Consider the following 16,701-nt stretch of genomic DNA (forward strand, 5'->3'; position numbering starts at 1 on the left):
ACCTGAGACAGGATTGGAGGGTGGGCTGATGGGACGCGGGTGCGAAGACCGTCTACCAGACTCTGGATGTACCTGCCCATTGGTGGCTCATTTCAAGATCTGCACACGTACTCCTCAACAGGTCGCCTAGATATTATGCCTAAATAAGGGAACCCTAGAAATAAGGGGAAGTTATTAAACTACCTCAAAGCAGCTGAGAGATGCGCCCCATCGAGGTCAGGAAAGACTGCCCGGCTTTAAAGAGTCAGAGAAACGTAATTGCGATGAGCGAACGCTCTGTCCAATCATCGGAGAATGCTGGAGTCTCTAGACCAATGAGCAAGCATCAGGGGCGGGGTCTGTGCGCACCCGGAAGTGGGTCCAGACCGGCAGGCTCGCCGGGGGGCCATGGCTGTTGCTACTACCGCAGCGGAGGGGGTCCCGAATCGGGGATCCCCGGGGGAAGTAATCAATCTGAACGTGGGGGGCAAGCGGTGAGTGTGGGAGGTCCCCGAGGCCCCATCCTACGGGACGAAGGCGGGATACCCGCCTCTTCTAGGGGTGGGGGTGGTAATCCCTGTCTATCAAGGGTTGCTCCGCCCCGTGCTGGAGGCTTGGCGCTTGGATGAAAAAATGCCAAAGAAGGGAAGTTTCCGTGCGTGGATCGCGTGGGAGAAGGCAGCGGTCCTTACCTCCCCGTCATCTGTTACCTCTCCTTACCTCACGGCCCCAGGTTTAGTACCTCTCGCCAGACGCTCACCTGGATCCCAGACTCTTTCTTCTCCAGGTGATTAGGAGAGCCAGTTTGGGGGCGAGGGTAGGAGGGGATGAAAGGAAAGGGTGTGGGAAGACTTATTTCCACCTTTCCTCACCTCTGCAACTCGGCCCGTGACACCTCCTCGGCTTCCCCTTCCTGTAGTCTTTTGAGCGGACGCATCTCAACTCTGAAAGATGAGACCGGAGCTGTGAGTAGGGAAAGATCAAAAGTGGGATGGCCAGTGGGAGGAAGGGCAGGACTTCCTACTCACTCCCGGCTGCCATGCCCTCCCCCATACAGATCTTCATCGACAGGGACCCCACCGTCTTTGCCCCCATCCTCAACTTCCTGCGGACCAAAGAGTTAGACCCCAGGTTGGTATGGGTAAGGGAGTATGTTCCCCCATCAAGTAGTCTCTCCTCCTTCTCGGAGTGTCTGCCCATGTGTTCCATTCAATTCAAATTATTCAGTCCTGATCACCCCCCTCCAAATATGTGCATACGTTTGTTCCCTAGATTTTTTTAAAAAGTATTTTTGTTTGTTTGTTTGCTTTTCAAGACAGCGTTTCTCTGTAGCTTTAGAGCCTGTCCTAGAACTAGCTCTTTTAGCCCAGGCTGGCCTCTAACTCAAAGAGATCCGCCTGCCTCTGCCTCCCAAGTGCTGGGATTAAAGACATGTGCCACCACTGCCCGGTTTAAGAAGTATTCTAAAAGTATTTTAGCCCTGGCTGCTAGAAATCTCAGTCCAGACCAGGCTAACTTTCCTTACTTTCCCTTCCTTCCTTCCTTCCTTCCTTCCTTCCTTCCTTCCTTCCTTCCTTCCTTCCTTCCTTTCTTCTTTCTTTCTGTCCTGGAACTCCCTCTGTAGACCAGGCTGGCCTCAAACTCCTTAGATATCCGCCTGCCTCTCCCTCCCAAATGCTGGGATTAAAAGCGTGCACCATCACCACCCGGCTAAACTTACTTTGACCCTCTTGCCTCTACTTCCTATGTTCCAGGGTGGCAGGTGTGCACCATCCTCAAATTCCCTAGAATCTTAAGCCTGTCAATACTAGCAGTTTCAAAAACCTTCTCAGAATGTGCAGCCCACCCCAAACACCCCAGACTTTTACCCCAATTCTCTTCTATTACCCAGGGGTATCCACGGGTCCAGCCTCCTCCATGAAGCCCAATTCTATGGGCTCACTCCTCTGGGTAAGTGTAAGTGCCCCCCTCAAGTCAGCATGCTCAGTTACTTCCTGAGCATTCTCTACCTTTTTGACTCGCCCAGTCAGAAAGATGGTTGGGTTAGAGCTCAGAGCACTGGGTTTGGGTCTGGCTCTGAAGGAGTTGGTTGGCAGTTCTGTGGAAACCACATGGGGAGAGAGGGTCATGGGTCTGCCTTCCTATCCCTCAAGATCAAGTTTTGAGTCCTTCCCTTGCAGTTCGTCGCCTGCAGGTAAGGGAAGAGTTGGATCGATCTTCCTGTGGAAATGTCCTCTTCAATGGTTATCTACCTCCTCCAGGTAGGCACTCCCCATAGATGCAGGGGAGTGGGAGATTGGATTAGAGACTACATTTCCCATAAGACTACAGACCCTTAGGTACTTGTATTTGGAGCCTGGAGCTGTAATGGGAGTTGTAGTTCTTTATCAGATGGTTGGAAAGGAAATAGGAAACAGCATTTTCCATGAAGCATACACTAGAGCCTGATGGGAGGTGTAGTCTGAGTTTTCTTAGGGTTTGTCCTGTTTTTCAGAAAAGAGAAACACGGAACAAAAAAAAAAAGCCCAAACAAACAACCATTTAAAATATAAGCTTTAGCTACTAACTCTATACCACAAATACAGTAGAGATGTGAAAATAAAGCCTGAACAGAACAGCTGGGCATGGCAGCACACGCCTTTAATCCCAGTACTGAGGCAGGGGATCTCTGTGAGCTAGAGAACAGCTTGGCTTACATATCCAGTTCCAGGATAGTTAGGGAGACACTGGGAGACCATGTTTCAAAACAAACACCACAACAAAAAGCCAGAACAATGTTCTTTCTCCCAAAAAAGGGGGTTGGTTCCCTTTATTAGGAGGGAAGAGAACCAAATTTTTAATTTATTCTATAATAATAATTATTAATAATAGTTGTTGTTGTTGTTATGAGCCTGTTTCAGTGAACCTGGCATTTACCGATTGGCTAAGCTCGCTTGTGCACAAAATGGGAGGATTTGCCTTGGTCTACCTTCCTAGCTCTCAGCTTGTAGCAAGTACTTTACCCAAGAGCCATCTCTGTAGCACCTGCATTATATTCTTTATTTTATTATGTATTTACTATAGTACTGGATTTGGCACCCAGGGCTTTGTGCATGCCCAGCAGGTGCTGTAACATGGAGCCACACCCCCAAACCTTGACTGGGGAATTCTAGGCGTGTGTTCTATTTCTGCCCACAGCCCTTCCCGGGTAAATTCTGGAAACATACTCTACTGCTGAGATACAACCCATCTCTATCTTTACTTTAAAAAGAAAATAGTTATTATATGATATGTATTTATTTATTGGGGCACTTGGGGGGGCATGTAAGGAGGCTAGAGGACAAGTCAGAATCATTTCTCCCACCACACGGGTCCCAGGATCAAAGCCACGATTGTTAGTCTTGGTGACAAGCACCTTCACCTCCTGAGACAGCTCGCCACCCCTCTTCTGGTTTGTTTTCTTGTTGTTTGTTGACATAGGGTCTCACTAGGTTGCCCAGCCTGACCTTGAACTTGTAATCCTCCAGCTCTAGATTTCCAAGTAGTTACAATTACAGACCTACCCACCAGGCCTGACTAAAGTTAGCAAATAGTGGAAAGGCATCAGTGCCAGAGAGCACCAAACTGGCTCTTTCTGTGTCATAGGCTGCTGGGTCATAGAATGTCATACCCTGGTACCACGGCACACCTTCCCCGGGTCACTATGCCCCATGCGGGGCATTCATGCCTGTTGCAGTTTCAGTGTTCACAGCCCGCCATGATTATAATTATGGTGACTGACCCTCCCTGTACTACAGTATTTCCAGTGAAGCGGAGAAACCGGCACAGCCTGGTGGGACCCCAGCAAGTAGGGGGACGCCCAGCCCCTGTTCGACGGAGCAACACCATGCCCCCCAACTTGGGTAATGCAGGGCTGCTGGGCCGAATGCTGGATGAGAGAGCACCTCCATCCCCATCAGGTAAGCGTCTGTCTTTGTCTTTGGCACATGTGTTGTGCTTGGTACCGAGCCAAGAACATACATTCTGGCACTGTCTAGCCTCCTCTTTTGTGTGTTTGTGTGTGTGTGTGTGTTTTGGGGGGGTGGGGGTGGCGCAGGCTCTTACCCTGAGCCAGGCTGGAGCTCAAAGCAATCCAGTTCTCTTACCTCAGCCTCCTGAGTGCTAGAATTAGGAGTATGAACCATCACCTGGGCTCTTTGAGCCCTCATTTTAATCTAATTATTTATTTTTAATTGTCATTATTGTAGGCGTGTGTGAACTCATAACACAGTGCACTTGTGGGGGTCAGAGGCTACCACGTGTGTTGTGGATATTGAACCTAGAATGTCCGGCTTGTTCCAGAGCTGCTTTTATATATGCTGAATCTACTCCCTGGCCCCCAGCCTTTTCTTTACTTTCTGTTTTGAATTAGGGTCTCCCTAGGTTGCCTAGGCTGGCCTTGAATTTGTGTTCCTTCTGTCTCAACCACCAAAGTACCTGAGATTACAGGCTACACTACCAGATGCAGCTTAAATTTCCGTCCTTTAGGAAGTCAGGGCCAGTGGGCCCCTGTGACCCTGTTCTGGTCTCCTCTCTTGTCCCCAAGGCCAACTGGAGGAGCCAGGGATGGTGCGACTGGTCTGTGGCCACCACAACTGGATCGCTGTGGCCTACACGCACTTCCTGGTCTGTTACAGGTACTGAGGGTGGGGATGGGCTGTGGGAGAGGGCTGCTCTGAGGAAGGAGCTAATGATTCCTCCAATCTCGCAGGCTGAAGGAAGCCTCTGGCTGGCAGCTAGCATTTTCCAGCCCTCGCCTGGACTGGCCCATTGAGCGCCTGGCTCTCACGGCTCGGGTGCTCAGCGGTGCTCCGGGTGAGCATGACAAGATGGTGGCTGCAGCCACAGGCAGCGAGATCCTTCTGTGGGCTCTACAGCCACAAGGTGGTGGCTCTGAGATAGGTATGTTCCTTGGGCTTTTTAGACCCCTGTAGAATTCTGCAATCTGTTAAAATAACCCAGCCCATGAAACTGAATATCCATATGAGAAGCATAAGAATACTGTGCCCTACTCAGTCTCTTTACCCTGTAAGAGAATGTTCTAGACCTTCGGAGTCCTGCATTTTTTATTTGGCCTTAAACAAGGTTTTACCATGTAGCCCAAGCCTTGAATTCCAGGTCTTCTTGTCCTCAATGCCTGAATGCTGGACCACAGCCACACCAAGTGCCACCATGCCCAGTTAACACACTGATTATATTTTATTTTTGTATATATTTGTTTATGTGTCTGGAGAGGGGGAGCATGCGTGGAATTCTAGATCTAATCCCAGCACCATATAAACTGGTTGGAGAGTACACAGCTGTAATCCAGCACACAGAAGTTGGAGGCTAGCCTGGGCTACATGAGACCCCAACTCAAAATAGTAACAACAAAATTCAGCCCTTGGTTGTCATAGCCTTTGTCCCAACAGGAAAGTTTTTAGCCTTTTTGGAAACCTCAGCCTGTTAGAATTCTACCTGCCCTTAGAGTTCCACACTTATCAAACGCTCTGCCTAATTCCTGGAATCCTCTTAGCTCGGGGATTCCATTTCCCAACACAACCCATGGCCCTTGATGTTCTTGCTGCTGCACCCCACCCCTGCAATTGGGTTCCAGCTTCCCCCTGCAGCGGGTGTCCAACCTCCCATTGAGCCCTCCTTGCTGCTGCACCCCACCCCTGCAGTGGGCGTCCAGCCTCTCCTTGCTGCCTACAGGTGTCTTCCACCTGGGTGTACCAGTGGAGGCCTTGTTCTTTGTTGGGAACCAGCTCATTGCCACAAGCCACACGGGGCGCATCGGGGTGTGGAATGCTGTCACAAAGCACTGGCAGGTGAGTTTGGCCAGCCTGGCGCACTCCTCCCAAGTGTCTGGACTGCGTAGGCCCAGGGATTTCTTCCTGCTTCACACCACCTGGAGAGAGAGCCAGACAACCCTACAGTGGGTATGGAGTAAAAGTTCGTGGAACACGGGCCTGGTGGCGCATGCCTTTAGTCCCAGCACTCAGGAGGCAGAGGCAGGTGGATCTCTGTGAGTTCAAGGTCAGACTAGTCTACAAAGCAAGTTTTAGAACAGCCAAAGGTAAACAGAGAAACCCTGTCTCAGGAAGAGAGAGAGAGAGAGAGAGAGAGAGAGAGAGAGAGAGAGAGAGAGAGAGAGAGATGTTACAGGGAGAGCCGTGATGTTAGAGATAGACACAGATGGCAACTGGCAAGGCTGGAAGGGATAGGCTTAGGCCCAGGTGGTGTGGCCATGCTGGGCACACAAAAATGGTCACTGTAGGAGAAAGGCAAGGACGCCGGGAGGGTCCCACACTGCTGCCACTTTCCTGCCCCAGGTCCAGGAGGTCCAGCCTATCACCAGTTACGATGCAGCCGGCTCCTTCCTCCTCCTGGGCTGCAGCAACGGCTCCATCTATTACGTAGGTGAGCCATGTCCTTCCTCCTGCGGTGTGAGGGGTGGGCCGGAGCAGGCACCTCCAACACATCTGCCCCACCCCTGCCTGTCCACCTAGATGTGCAGAAATTCCCCCTGCGGATGAAGGACAATGACCTCCTTGTCAGTGAGCTCTACCGGGATCCGGCAGAGGATGGGGTCACCGCACTCAGCGTCTACCTCACCCCCAAAACCAGTAAGCTATGATGAAGCCTCTGACCCTGTTGTCACTGGTCAGCTCCAGACTTGGCCTGCAGCCGTGTCCCTGCCTGTGCAGTGTTGTCTCGTGGGGTTCTCAGAAAGTTCCTTCAGCATGTGGTTTGGCTTTGTTTTGTTTAGCCACATGCTCCATGACATGCCACTGTTAGTTGATTTTTGGGTCTTTCCCATCCCATTAGGACATGATATTTGTATAATTCATAAAACCAAGAGAATTGATACATACCAGATAGTAGACAAATCCAAGCTCAAGGATCCTTGATTATCACTCCCCCCCCCCCATTTTGGGGGAAGACAGAATCTTTCTCTGTAGCCTAGGGTAGCCTCTAACTCTAGAACACTTCACCCTTTTGCATGAGCCTCCTGAGTGCTGGGATCACAGGCTAGCCCCTCGGTTCTTCTCCCCATCTCCTAGATTTAATATCCATCCATGTTCCTATATGGGAATCAAGTGCATTGCCTGTGGCCCCTGCACACACTGCTGACACTGTATTTTTTCTACCTGTGTTCTTTATAATGCTTTGTTTATTTTCTGGGAATCTCTCCAACACTCAGGGAGGCAGAGGCAGCTTGGAGGGGGGGGGGAATCTCAGTGAGTTTGTGAGTTCAAAGCCAGCCTGATTTACATATTGAATTCTAAGCCAACTAGGGCTACATAGTGAGACTGTCTCAAAAAAATGAAAAAAGTTTTGAGGCTCTCAAAATGAAAAGTTGTTAGTGGAGTCCCTGAGACACCGGGAGGTGTGCTCTTCTCTTATTCTGTTTATATGTCATTCGGAAATTTATAAAAAAGTTTAGCGGTTTATGTTTATGACTGTCTTGCTGCACATATGTAAGTACATGGTTGGTGCCCAAAGACTACAAATAAGGGATCAGAATAGGAGTTCCAGGTGGCTGTGAGCTGCCATGTGGGTCCTGGGAATTGAACCTGGGTCTTCCGGAAGAGCAGCAAATGCTCTTTATCACTGAACCATCTCTCCACCCCCACCTGTGGTTTCTTAGTCTCATGAATATGTCTCTCTCTGTCGCTGTCTCTTTCCCCCCATCTCTCCCCCACTGCCTTCTCTCCTCCTCTCACTCTCTCACCCTCTGCCCTGGTTCTGTTTCCCACGACAGACCTTCTTTGTTGTTGGCCTCTCCCTAGGTGACAGTGGGAACTGGATTGAGATTGCCTATGGCACCAGCTCAGGGGTCGTGCGGGTCATTGTGCAGCACCCCGAGACTGTGGGCTCGGGTCCCCAGCTCTTCCAGACCTTCAGCGTGCACCGCAGTCCTGTCACCAAGATCATGCTGTCGGAGAAGCACCTCATCTCAGGTGGGTGTCCCTGCCGCGGGCACGGGTGTGTGGAGAGACACCTCTCTGAGGCTGCAGATCACAGAACTGGAGGGAGACTGTGACAGGCCAGTGACTCGGGTCCTAGGGTGAGGGAGGAGAGTCACTTCCAGTTTAAGGCCAGCCTGGTCTACAGAGTGAGTTCTAGAACAGTCAGGGCCACACAGAGAAACTGTCAAAACAGCACAAAAACAAACAAAAAAAGATTCTAAAAACTTACGTGTGTGTGTGTGTGTGTGTGTGTGTGTGTGAGAGAGAGAGAGAGAGAGAGAGAGAGAGAGAGAGAGAGAGAGAGAAAGAGAGAGAGAGAGAGGGAGAGAGGGCGCAGGTGTCTACAGAGGGCAGAAGAGGATGTCACTGTCCCTGGAGACAGGGTTACAGGTGGTTGTGAGCCACCCGACATGGGTGCTGGAAACTGAATTCAGTTCCTCTGCAAGAGTAGCACTCTAAACCACTCAACTCTCTCCAGCTCCCTTCACCTTGGGTTTTTGTTTTTATTTTTTATTTTATTTTATGTACATGTAAGTGTGTGTGAGGGTGTCTGATCCACAAACAGTTGAGAACCACCATGCAGATGCTGGGATTGAACCCAGGTCCTCTGGAAGAGCAGCCAGTGCTCTTAACCTCTGAGCCATCTCTCTAGTCCCTTTATCTTGTTTTTAAGACTCTTATGGCAGCCAGGCTGTGGTGGCACATGCACTTGGGAGGCAGAGGCAGGCGGATCTCTGTGAGGTGGAAGCCAGCCCGCTGTACAGGACAGGTCCCAAAGCCACACAGAGAAACCCATTCTCAAAAAACCAAACAAAACAACAACAATAAAATAGGACCCTTATAGGATCTGGGGATTGCCCCTATGCTAGGGTGACTGGCTGGGGAGTCCCTGGGACCTGCTCATTGCCACCTCCCCAGCGCAGGGATGACAAGCACGCACCTCCACATTCAGGCCCAGATACTCGCATGGCAAACACTGTCCACTGAGCTAGCCCCTGGGGTTTTGACTGAGATAAGGTCTTGCTACATAGCCCAGGCTAGCCTGGAATTTAGGATCCTTTGGATCCAGCCTTCCAAACCCGGGGTTTCAGAAAAGCCCCGGGTTTTAGGCGTGGACTACCACACTTCTTTCTCAAGTGTTTGAGGATCACTGAAGAACGCTGATTCAGGGCGAGCCTGTCAAGAGGCCGAGGGCCTTAGAGTGGAAATGAAGGGCCACAGGTGTAGATCATCAGGGACAAGCATTCCAGTCAGAGAGAACAGCCATTGCAAAAGAACCAGTGGGGAGAGTGGGAGGAGTTAATGCAGGGGGAGGGGCCTGGAGGGTCTCAAGGGTTGACGTCCTTGCTTTGTCTGGATGTGATGTGTAGCTGTAGGGATAGGATCAGAAGCCTAGAAAAGAGATGGGGTGAAAGGGTCCCAGGTGGGGTCCGTAGCCAGGGTAACATGGGGACAGATTCTGACCACTTCAGAGGCAGAGGCGACAGGATCTCTAGGCATCCAGAAGAGAGAATTTCTTAAAGGGAAGAACTCACCACAGCTGGGCCCTCACACCTCCAAAAGGGGCTCCTGCTGGGGGTCCAGGAGGGTCGGACTGTGCGGGCGCCACGGCCGGGCCTGACGTTCGGCTTTCTCTCTGCTCTTTAGTCTGCGCTGACAACAACCATGTTCGGACTTGGTCTGTGACCCGTTTTCGAGGCATGATCTCCACCCAGCCCGGTTCCACTCCGCTAGCGTCCTTCAAGATCCTGGCGCTGGAATCGGCCGACGGGCACGGAGGCTGCAGTGCTGGCAATGACATTGGTGCCTGCTGATTCCCTTGATCCCTTCCCGCAGACCTGCCTTGGCCGTGTGGGATCCCACTGGAGTAGACCTCTCCTGCCCATTTAGCTGCATTGTTGCCCTCCAACCCACTGACCTCTGCTTCACCTTGGCTTCCCCCTGACCTGCTGTTGACCTCTGTACCCCCAGCTAACCCCACTCTGACCATCAGCAGACAGGCCCGAATGCTGTTGATCCTGGCCAGCCCCTAGTTCTGTCTGCCTCTGTCCAACTGCGGTAGTCTGGGAGCAGGATCTAGGTCTGGGCGTTGGCCAAGCAATGGGGACAGGTAGTGCTGTGGGCTGTGAAGGCCCTGTGGACCCTGTGGCCCTTACCTCACCCCTGCCCACACAGGTCCCTATGGTGAGCGGGATGACCAGCAGGTATTTATCCAAAAGGTGGTGCCAAATGCCAGCCAGCTCTTTGTGCGTCTCTCCTCCACTGGGCAGCGGTGAGTACTGTCCACCAATGAGGCAGGACTAGGGAGGAGGCTGGAAAGGGGTCCTGAAGGAGCAGAGGCTGCAGGGTGAATGGGCCTCTGGGTTGTGTGTGTGAGACTGACAATGGAGAACCCAGGTCACTGTGCTGGACCATAGACAACCCAAGCAATCGAGTAGGGTGGGGTGGGGTGCAGGCAGAGTGTCAGGGTGGGATGGGGTGCAGGGATAGTGTCAGGGTGCGATGGGGTGCAGGGATAGTGTCAGGGTGGGATGGGGTGCAGGCAGAGTGTCAGGGTGGGATGGGGTGCAGGCCAAGGATGAGGAGTGGATGGGCACAAGGACACTACAGGAGTCCATAGTAGGTGACCTGAAAAGGAGGCCTGGGGGCGTTGCTTGGGGAGTGGCCTCTGCAGAGAAACCTGCAGCTATGTAGGAATGTGGAATGAGGACTGCCGAGCAAGCGAGCGAGCGTGTGCCAGGGCTGGGAAGAGCCACCCTGGCTAGTGGGCCTGGACGTTGTGTAGGATAGCTGAGGCCTTTTTCTCAGTGCATGGGAGGCTATGCCTGTGTAAGGGACTGGACAAGAGGTAAAAAGGCAGGGATGACTTTGGGCCAAGTGCTTGGTGGAACCCAGGATGAGACAGTGATCTAGGAGACACTGGGTGGCCCGTGGGAGGTGGCAGGTGCAACAGAGGAGACAAGCAGGGGATGTGGGAAGGGTGCTGAAGGCCCCCTGGGATACATAAACCTGGGTGGGGGCACACTATCTGAGATGCCAAACAAAACCAGATCGAAGGGGCTGGGGATACTGCCAGGTCAGTGGAGTGAGTCAGAAGCGTGCGCCTCGCATGCGTGAAGCTAGGTTTTGACCTCTGGTTCTGAGTAAACAGGGCACGGTACATGCCTGTAACCCCAGCACCCAGGAGGTAGCAGCAAAAGGATCAGAAGTTCAAAGTCATCCTCAGCTACCCAGCGGGTTGCAGGCCAGCCTGGGCTACATGAGACCCTGTCTCAAAACAAAATGAAGTGATGGGAACAGATAAGGATTGGGGTGGGCAGGGGAGGGACCAGGCTGATGACCCCTGACCCCTTGCCTCCCACAGGGTGTGTTCCGTTTGCTCAGTGGATGGCTCACCCACGACTGCCTTCACAGTGCTGGAGTGCGAGGGTTCCATACGGCTGGGCTCCAGGCCCCGGCGCTACCTGCTCACCGGCCAGGCCAATGGCAGCCTGGCCATGTGGGATCTGACTACTGCCATGGATGGCCTGGGCCAGACCCCTGGTACTCCTTGCCCCACTTCAACCCTCCCCATGGTTTCTCTTCCCAGGTCCCAGCCCTCTGGTCCCCTTGAGCCTTTCTTGCCCTCCAGCCCTTTCTCTACTTTCTCTCTGAGTCTCTGGCCCCAGCCCATCCATTTCTACGCAGCTTCCCTCTCTCCTCCCTCCAGCTGCTCTTGGTCTTTGTCCTCCATCTTACCCCTGACCCTGCGTCTTTGCCACCCCAGCAGGTGGTCTGACAGAAGAAGAGCTGATGGGCCAGTTGGAGCAGTGCGAACTGACCCCGTTGGCGGCCTCTCGGGGCGCTTTCCCTAGCCCCTCACCCAGGACTTCTCTTACCAGGTAGCTGTAGCATCACTTCCCTCCATGCAGCGGAAACAGCACGGTGACACTGGGGACCCTGACTTTCTCTCCCTCTCAGTCTCCACTCAGCCTCCAGCAACATGTCCCTGTCAGGCCACAGAGGGAGCCCCAGCCCGCCGCAGGCAGAGGTTCGGCGCCGTGGGGCCGGAAGCTTCGTGGATCGGTGTCAAGAGCTGGTGAGAGGTGCTCCGGAACCCCGACGCCCACCGACCCCGGCCCCTCGACCCTCCACAGGTCTTGGCACTCCACTGACACCTCCCAAGAACACTCTTAACGAAACTTCCTTTTGAGTCTAACCACCACAGTGCCTTCATGTGGGCTGGCCCCAGGGAACTCGGCTTTCCTGCTGGAGCCAGGGCCAGGGCCTCCTTGGAGTCACTGAGGTCCCTTAGCCTTCCTTTCCTGAGAGCCAAAGTCACCTCCCTAATAAAGCCCTTACTGCCAGCACTGTTTGTATTCTTGGTTTTTTTTTTCTTTTTAGGGGAAGGCTCCCCAAGAAGAGATGGAAATGTAGGGACCCATCAAGTTCTAAGCTTTAAACTCGGAGATACTGCTATAGGTGTGATGGAGCACACCTCTAATCCCAGCAGTGGAGATGCAGAGGCAGGAGGATCTCCCTGTAGGTGGAGTTTCTGTCTAGACCGCCAATCAGTTCTGTCCCACCAGACACTCCCAAATTCAAGGCCTTTAATGCCAGGTTTTATTAACTCCAATGGGAGGCCTTACCCTCTCTGAGGAGTGGATAGGGTTGGGGGGAGGAAGGCGGGAGAGAGCAGGAGGAAGGAAGGAAGAAGGAACTATGGTTGGTATAAAAAAAAATTTAAAGCCGGGTGATGGTGGCGCACACCTTTAATCCCAGCACTGAGAAGGCAGAAGCAGGTGGATCTCTGTGAGTTCGAGGCCAGCCTGGTTCCAGGACAGGCTCCAAAGCTACAGAGAAACCCTGTCTTGATAAACCTAAATAAATAAATAAATAAATAAATAAATAAATAAATAAATAGACACTAATTATAAATGCTCTGCCAATAGCTTAGGCTTGTATCCAGCCAGCTCTTAGCAGCTTAGCCCATTTCTATTAATCTATGTGCTACCCCGAGGCTTGTTAGCCATATCTGTGAACTTCCCATGTTGCTGCTGCCATGTCTGGCTCTCAGCTCCTCCAACTCTGCTCTCCTTCTTCCCAGCATTCTCTCTGTCCTGGAAATCCTGCCCAGCTATCAGCCAATCAGCTCTTTCTTAACAATTAAAGCAGCACATCCTCACAGTGTACAGGATTATCCCACAGTGGATCTCTGTGAGTGTGAGTCCAGACTGGTCTGCATAGTGAATTTCAGGACAGCTAGGGCTATGTAGAGAGACCCTGCCAATAGATGAATGAATGAATGAGCAAAATAAAAATCAGAAACATCTGACTTCTGGAGTAAGCAAAAAAGAGAAGGCATTGGCTTATCCCCGGCTTCAGACTTAGAATGGCTTTTCTACTTTACTTCTTGCCTGTTTCCATCTGGGATACTTTGTCTGCAGCCCAGACAATTCAATTCCAGAAGACTCCTCACTGTCCCTGTGTCCCTTCTGGTAGCCAAAAAAAAAATAAAAAATAAAAAATAAAAAAAACCAACCAAAACCACAGGACTGAGTTAATTGTGGTGACACACACCTGTAATACCAACACTCTGGAGGCTGAAACAGAAGCAGTGTTGGTTAATACTGCTACTTATCAGGATCTAGGACCCCCCAGGAGATAAACCTCATTCTTGAGAGGAATTAACCAGTTTAGGTTGGTCTCTGTGCATTCCAAAGGATGGTGTAGGTTAGGTTCATTAAAGTGGGAAGACCCACCCTCCAATGTGGGCAATGCCATCCTATGGAAAAACCACCCTCAATTGGGTGACCCCTTCTCATGGGCTGCTAGCCCAGACTGCATGAAAAGGAGGGTGAATTGGGCGCCTCTGTCTTTTGCTCTCTGTCTCCTCATTGAGTATACAATGTATCTGTGACTTCCCTGCCACAATGGCCTGTATCCTTGGCGTGATTCAAAATAAATCCTCCTATAGGTAACTTTTGCCAGGTGTTTTTCATACCAAGAGATAAGAAACTAGCACACAAATTAAGAGTCCAATCTGGCCAGGCGGTAGTGACCCACATCTTTAATCAGGAGGGAGATGCAAGTGGATCTCTGTGAGTTCGAGGCCAGCCTGGTCTACATAGAGTATTCCAACTTGACCAGGACTACATATAGAGACCCTGAGGGAAAAAAAAAACCAACAAAACAACAACAACAAAAAAACAAGAAAGGCCAACCTTGGCTCCACAGAGAAACTTTGTTACAAAACAAACACAAACCACAGGACAAGTTTTCATGGGTTTGAATCAAGTCGGGAAGCCATTCCTGAATCAGTCACTGCAGTCAGTATGGTGAACGGGTAGAGTCCTGAGCTGGGCCTTGAGCCATCAGAGGTTAGGAAGAGGGGTCAGTCCTAGGTGGTCAGAGTGGAAGACCGGTTACAAAGAGCACTGGTCTGGCATGGGGGTGCCTGCCATTAGGTCAGCACTCAGGAGGCAGAGGCAGGTAGATCTCTCTGAGTACAAGGCCAGCCCAGTTATGTGGTAAATTCCACACTAGCCAAGGTTACACAGTGTGAGACCTGGTCTCAAAGCAAAAACAAAAACAAAAAACCCAAACAAACCAAACAACCAAACAAAAAGACTCAAAAAACAAACAGTGCTGAATGAAAGATTAGCAGATGCAGAGAACCCAGGCCGCTGAGATGCCAAGGGAACAAGAGGGAATGTAACAAATTCCCAGAAACCCCCATCTGTCGTGGTATGCCCAGTGCTCACGCCTAGAATCTAGCACTCCAGAGGCTAAGGCAGGAAGAGCAGAAGTTCAAGGTCATCCTCTGCCACCTGACTTTGAAGCCAGACTGAGTAACCTTACTCCACCCCTCCAAAAAAAAAAATCCAAAGTGGCATAGAGTTCTCTGGATAGCAGCCCATCCGGGACACAAAGTGGTATAGAGTTCTCTGGATCACAGCCCATCCGGGACACAGATGGGAGTGTGAAAAGGTGAATGATGCTCAAACCTGGGGTCCATGGACCCCAAACTCTGGATTATTTGTCACATGCCAGTACAGTCCTGAGGAGTATGTGACGGTAGGGATTCTAAGGTATTAGGAACTAGACTGTCAGGCAGCCTAAAATGTGAGGGGGCGTTGTAATGATCAGAGGTCTAGAACACCGAGGACATTTTTTTCCATGCCAGAAAACTCTTGTATATCTGGAATCCTCATGATTTTAGAAGAAACAGAGCATATTGTCAAATCAAAGTGTTTTTTCAATCGGAATGAAAGTGTTTGGAGGAGAGAACAATGTGGAGAATCTTCTAGAATGCTGTAGTCTAGAGCTCTAGAGGGTTTTGAAGTGTTGAGATCCTACTAGGATCCGGAAAAAAAACATAAATATGATATAAAAATAAGAAATGGGAACTGGAGACTTCAAATTCAGGGGGGAAGGGAAGCCAATACCATCCCTGCCATCCCCGGAAGTTGCAGTGGTGAGCCAGAGGCTGTTGCCTAGCAACGAGCATTGACGATGCCCTGGATCCTGGGCAGAAGGGAGAAATTTCGGCAGCGCCCCCAGCAAATGCTCCAGCCACAGGGTAGGATATGGGGAGGGGAGAGACAGGTGAGGGGCATGGTACCCCACAGGGCTATGTGAGCAGGGCCTTGGGGGGATCCCACAAAGACAGAAGCATGGAGCACAGTTAATGGCAAAACTGGAACTCCATTATGGCATTGGGTCAGCCCATGGATAGCTGTGATGAGTCCTGCCTGCCAACGTGCACCTGGGGCCTGATGACCCTGGACAGTGGGTGGGCCCGATGTCTAGGTTTTAGCGTGGGGCGGAGGCATGCATTGCTGTAGATGGCAGTAATGGTGTGAAGGTGGCTGCGTGAATCAGCCCGTGTGGCTCACTGCAGGGAGGGGTTAGGTGTGTGCCCTGTATGTCTTCCGTTGGAAAGAATGGGACTGGGGATGGCATGAATGTGGAACATTCCCTGCTCTCAGTCGGGCCTGAGGCCTGCTTACCTTCTGTAGCTGGAACCCCAATATGCCTGGGGGCAGGGCTAATGCTTTATTTTAGTCAACCAGCTGGCTGGTGTATGGTGGGCACACACTTGCCATGCTCAAACACGCAAGGTAAAGTAAGGAGGAACAGGCATCCAAGGCAATTCCAAGCAGATTCGAGGGAAAAAAACAGTCAAACTGTTAAGCGATGAGACTTCAAAACCCAGTAGTGGAGCAACGGGAAGAGTGGGGTTTGGAATTCCAAGGGAATCCCTCTCCCGTTTCTCTCTGTCTGAAGCTCAAGCAAAAGCAGGAACTCACGGGGGCGGGGGAGAGGGTGGGAGCAGACTGAAGCTCTAGGTTTGTGAGGCTAAGAAGGTGGGGACTTGGGGTTGGTTTGTTTGAAACAGGTTCTTGCATGTAATCTCTTGAAGGCTCTGAATTTGCTTTTCCACCAGGCTGGCCTGGAGCTTCTCGGGCTCCCCTTCCCAAGAGCTGGTATTCCAGGGCTTATACTACCATGCCAGGCTGGAATTCAAGTTTATAGAGAGGGATAGAAGTTGGGCTTGAGACCCACTGAATTTGGAGGTTGCAACAAGGGCTTGGAGCCTGGAACCCACTAACATGAGTGGGGAGTGGGTGGGCTTATGATCTCCTGTAGCCTAGGCTCCTCCCTGCCAGAAAGGAGGAAATTGGCGGTCTCCAAGAACAAAGGCTATTTATTGTTCTGGGCTTGTGTGGGTTGTTGGGGGAGACGCTAAGGAGTGGGGCAGGAAGGG

The 16,701-nt window shown here is 51.4% G+C and overlaps 2 protein-coding genes across 2 annotated transcripts in view; both read left to right on the plus strand.

The window, feature by feature from the left end:
* The first annotated feature begins 353 nt into the window (after positions 1-353).
* Shkbp1 (SH3KBP1 binding protein 1) lies at positions 354-12,300 on the plus strand. The gene is made up of 18 exons (XM_075987650.1): positions 354-473; positions 713-766; positions 899-944; positions 1,037-1,110; positions 1,871-1,929; positions 2,160-2,240; positions 3,756-3,917; positions 4,544-4,634; positions 4,709-4,899; positions 5,692-5,807; positions 6,312-6,399; positions 6,489-6,605; positions 7,773-7,943; positions 9,600-9,755; positions 10,128-10,224; positions 11,317-11,495; positions 11,719-11,833; positions 11,913-12,300. The coding sequence occupies exons 1-18, from the start codon at positions 388-390 to the stop codon at positions 12,142-12,144; spliced, it is 2,115 nt and encodes a 704-aa protein (XP_075843765.1). The 5' UTR covers positions 354-387; the 3' UTR covers positions 12,145-12,300.
* Positions 12,301-15,435: 3,135 nt separating this feature from the next.
* Ltbp4 (latent transforming growth factor beta binding protein 4) overlaps positions 15,436-16,701 on the plus strand; it is a 36,361-nt gene continuing 35,095 nt past the window's right edge. Inside the window, exon 1 of the mRNA XM_075987671.1 lies at positions 15,436-15,513. The gene's annotated coding sequence lies outside the window, so the exon portion shown is untranslated. The remainder of the gene's footprint in view (positions 15,514-16,701) is intronic.

Source organism: Microtus pennsylvanicus, chromosome 1 (assembly GCF_037038515.1).
Source record: "Microtus pennsylvanicus isolate mMicPen1 chromosome 1, mMicPen1.hap1, whole genome shotgun sequence".
NCBI lineage: Eukaryota > Metazoa > Chordata > Mammalia > Rodentia > Cricetidae > Microtus > Microtus pennsylvanicus.

Coding starts and splice junctions, on each gene's coding strand:
- Shkbp1 (XM_075987650.1), top strand. CDS start 388: ATGGCTGTTGCTACTACCGCAGCGGAGGGGGTCCCGAATCGGGGATCC. Junction 767..898: donor CCAGACTCTTTCTTCTCCAG/GTGATTAGGAGA, acceptor CCCTTCCTGTAG/TCTTTTGAGCGGACGCATCT. Junction 945..1,036: donor TGAAAGATGAGACCGGAGCT/GTGAGTAGGGAA, acceptor TCCCCCATACAG/ATCTTCATCGACAGGGACCC.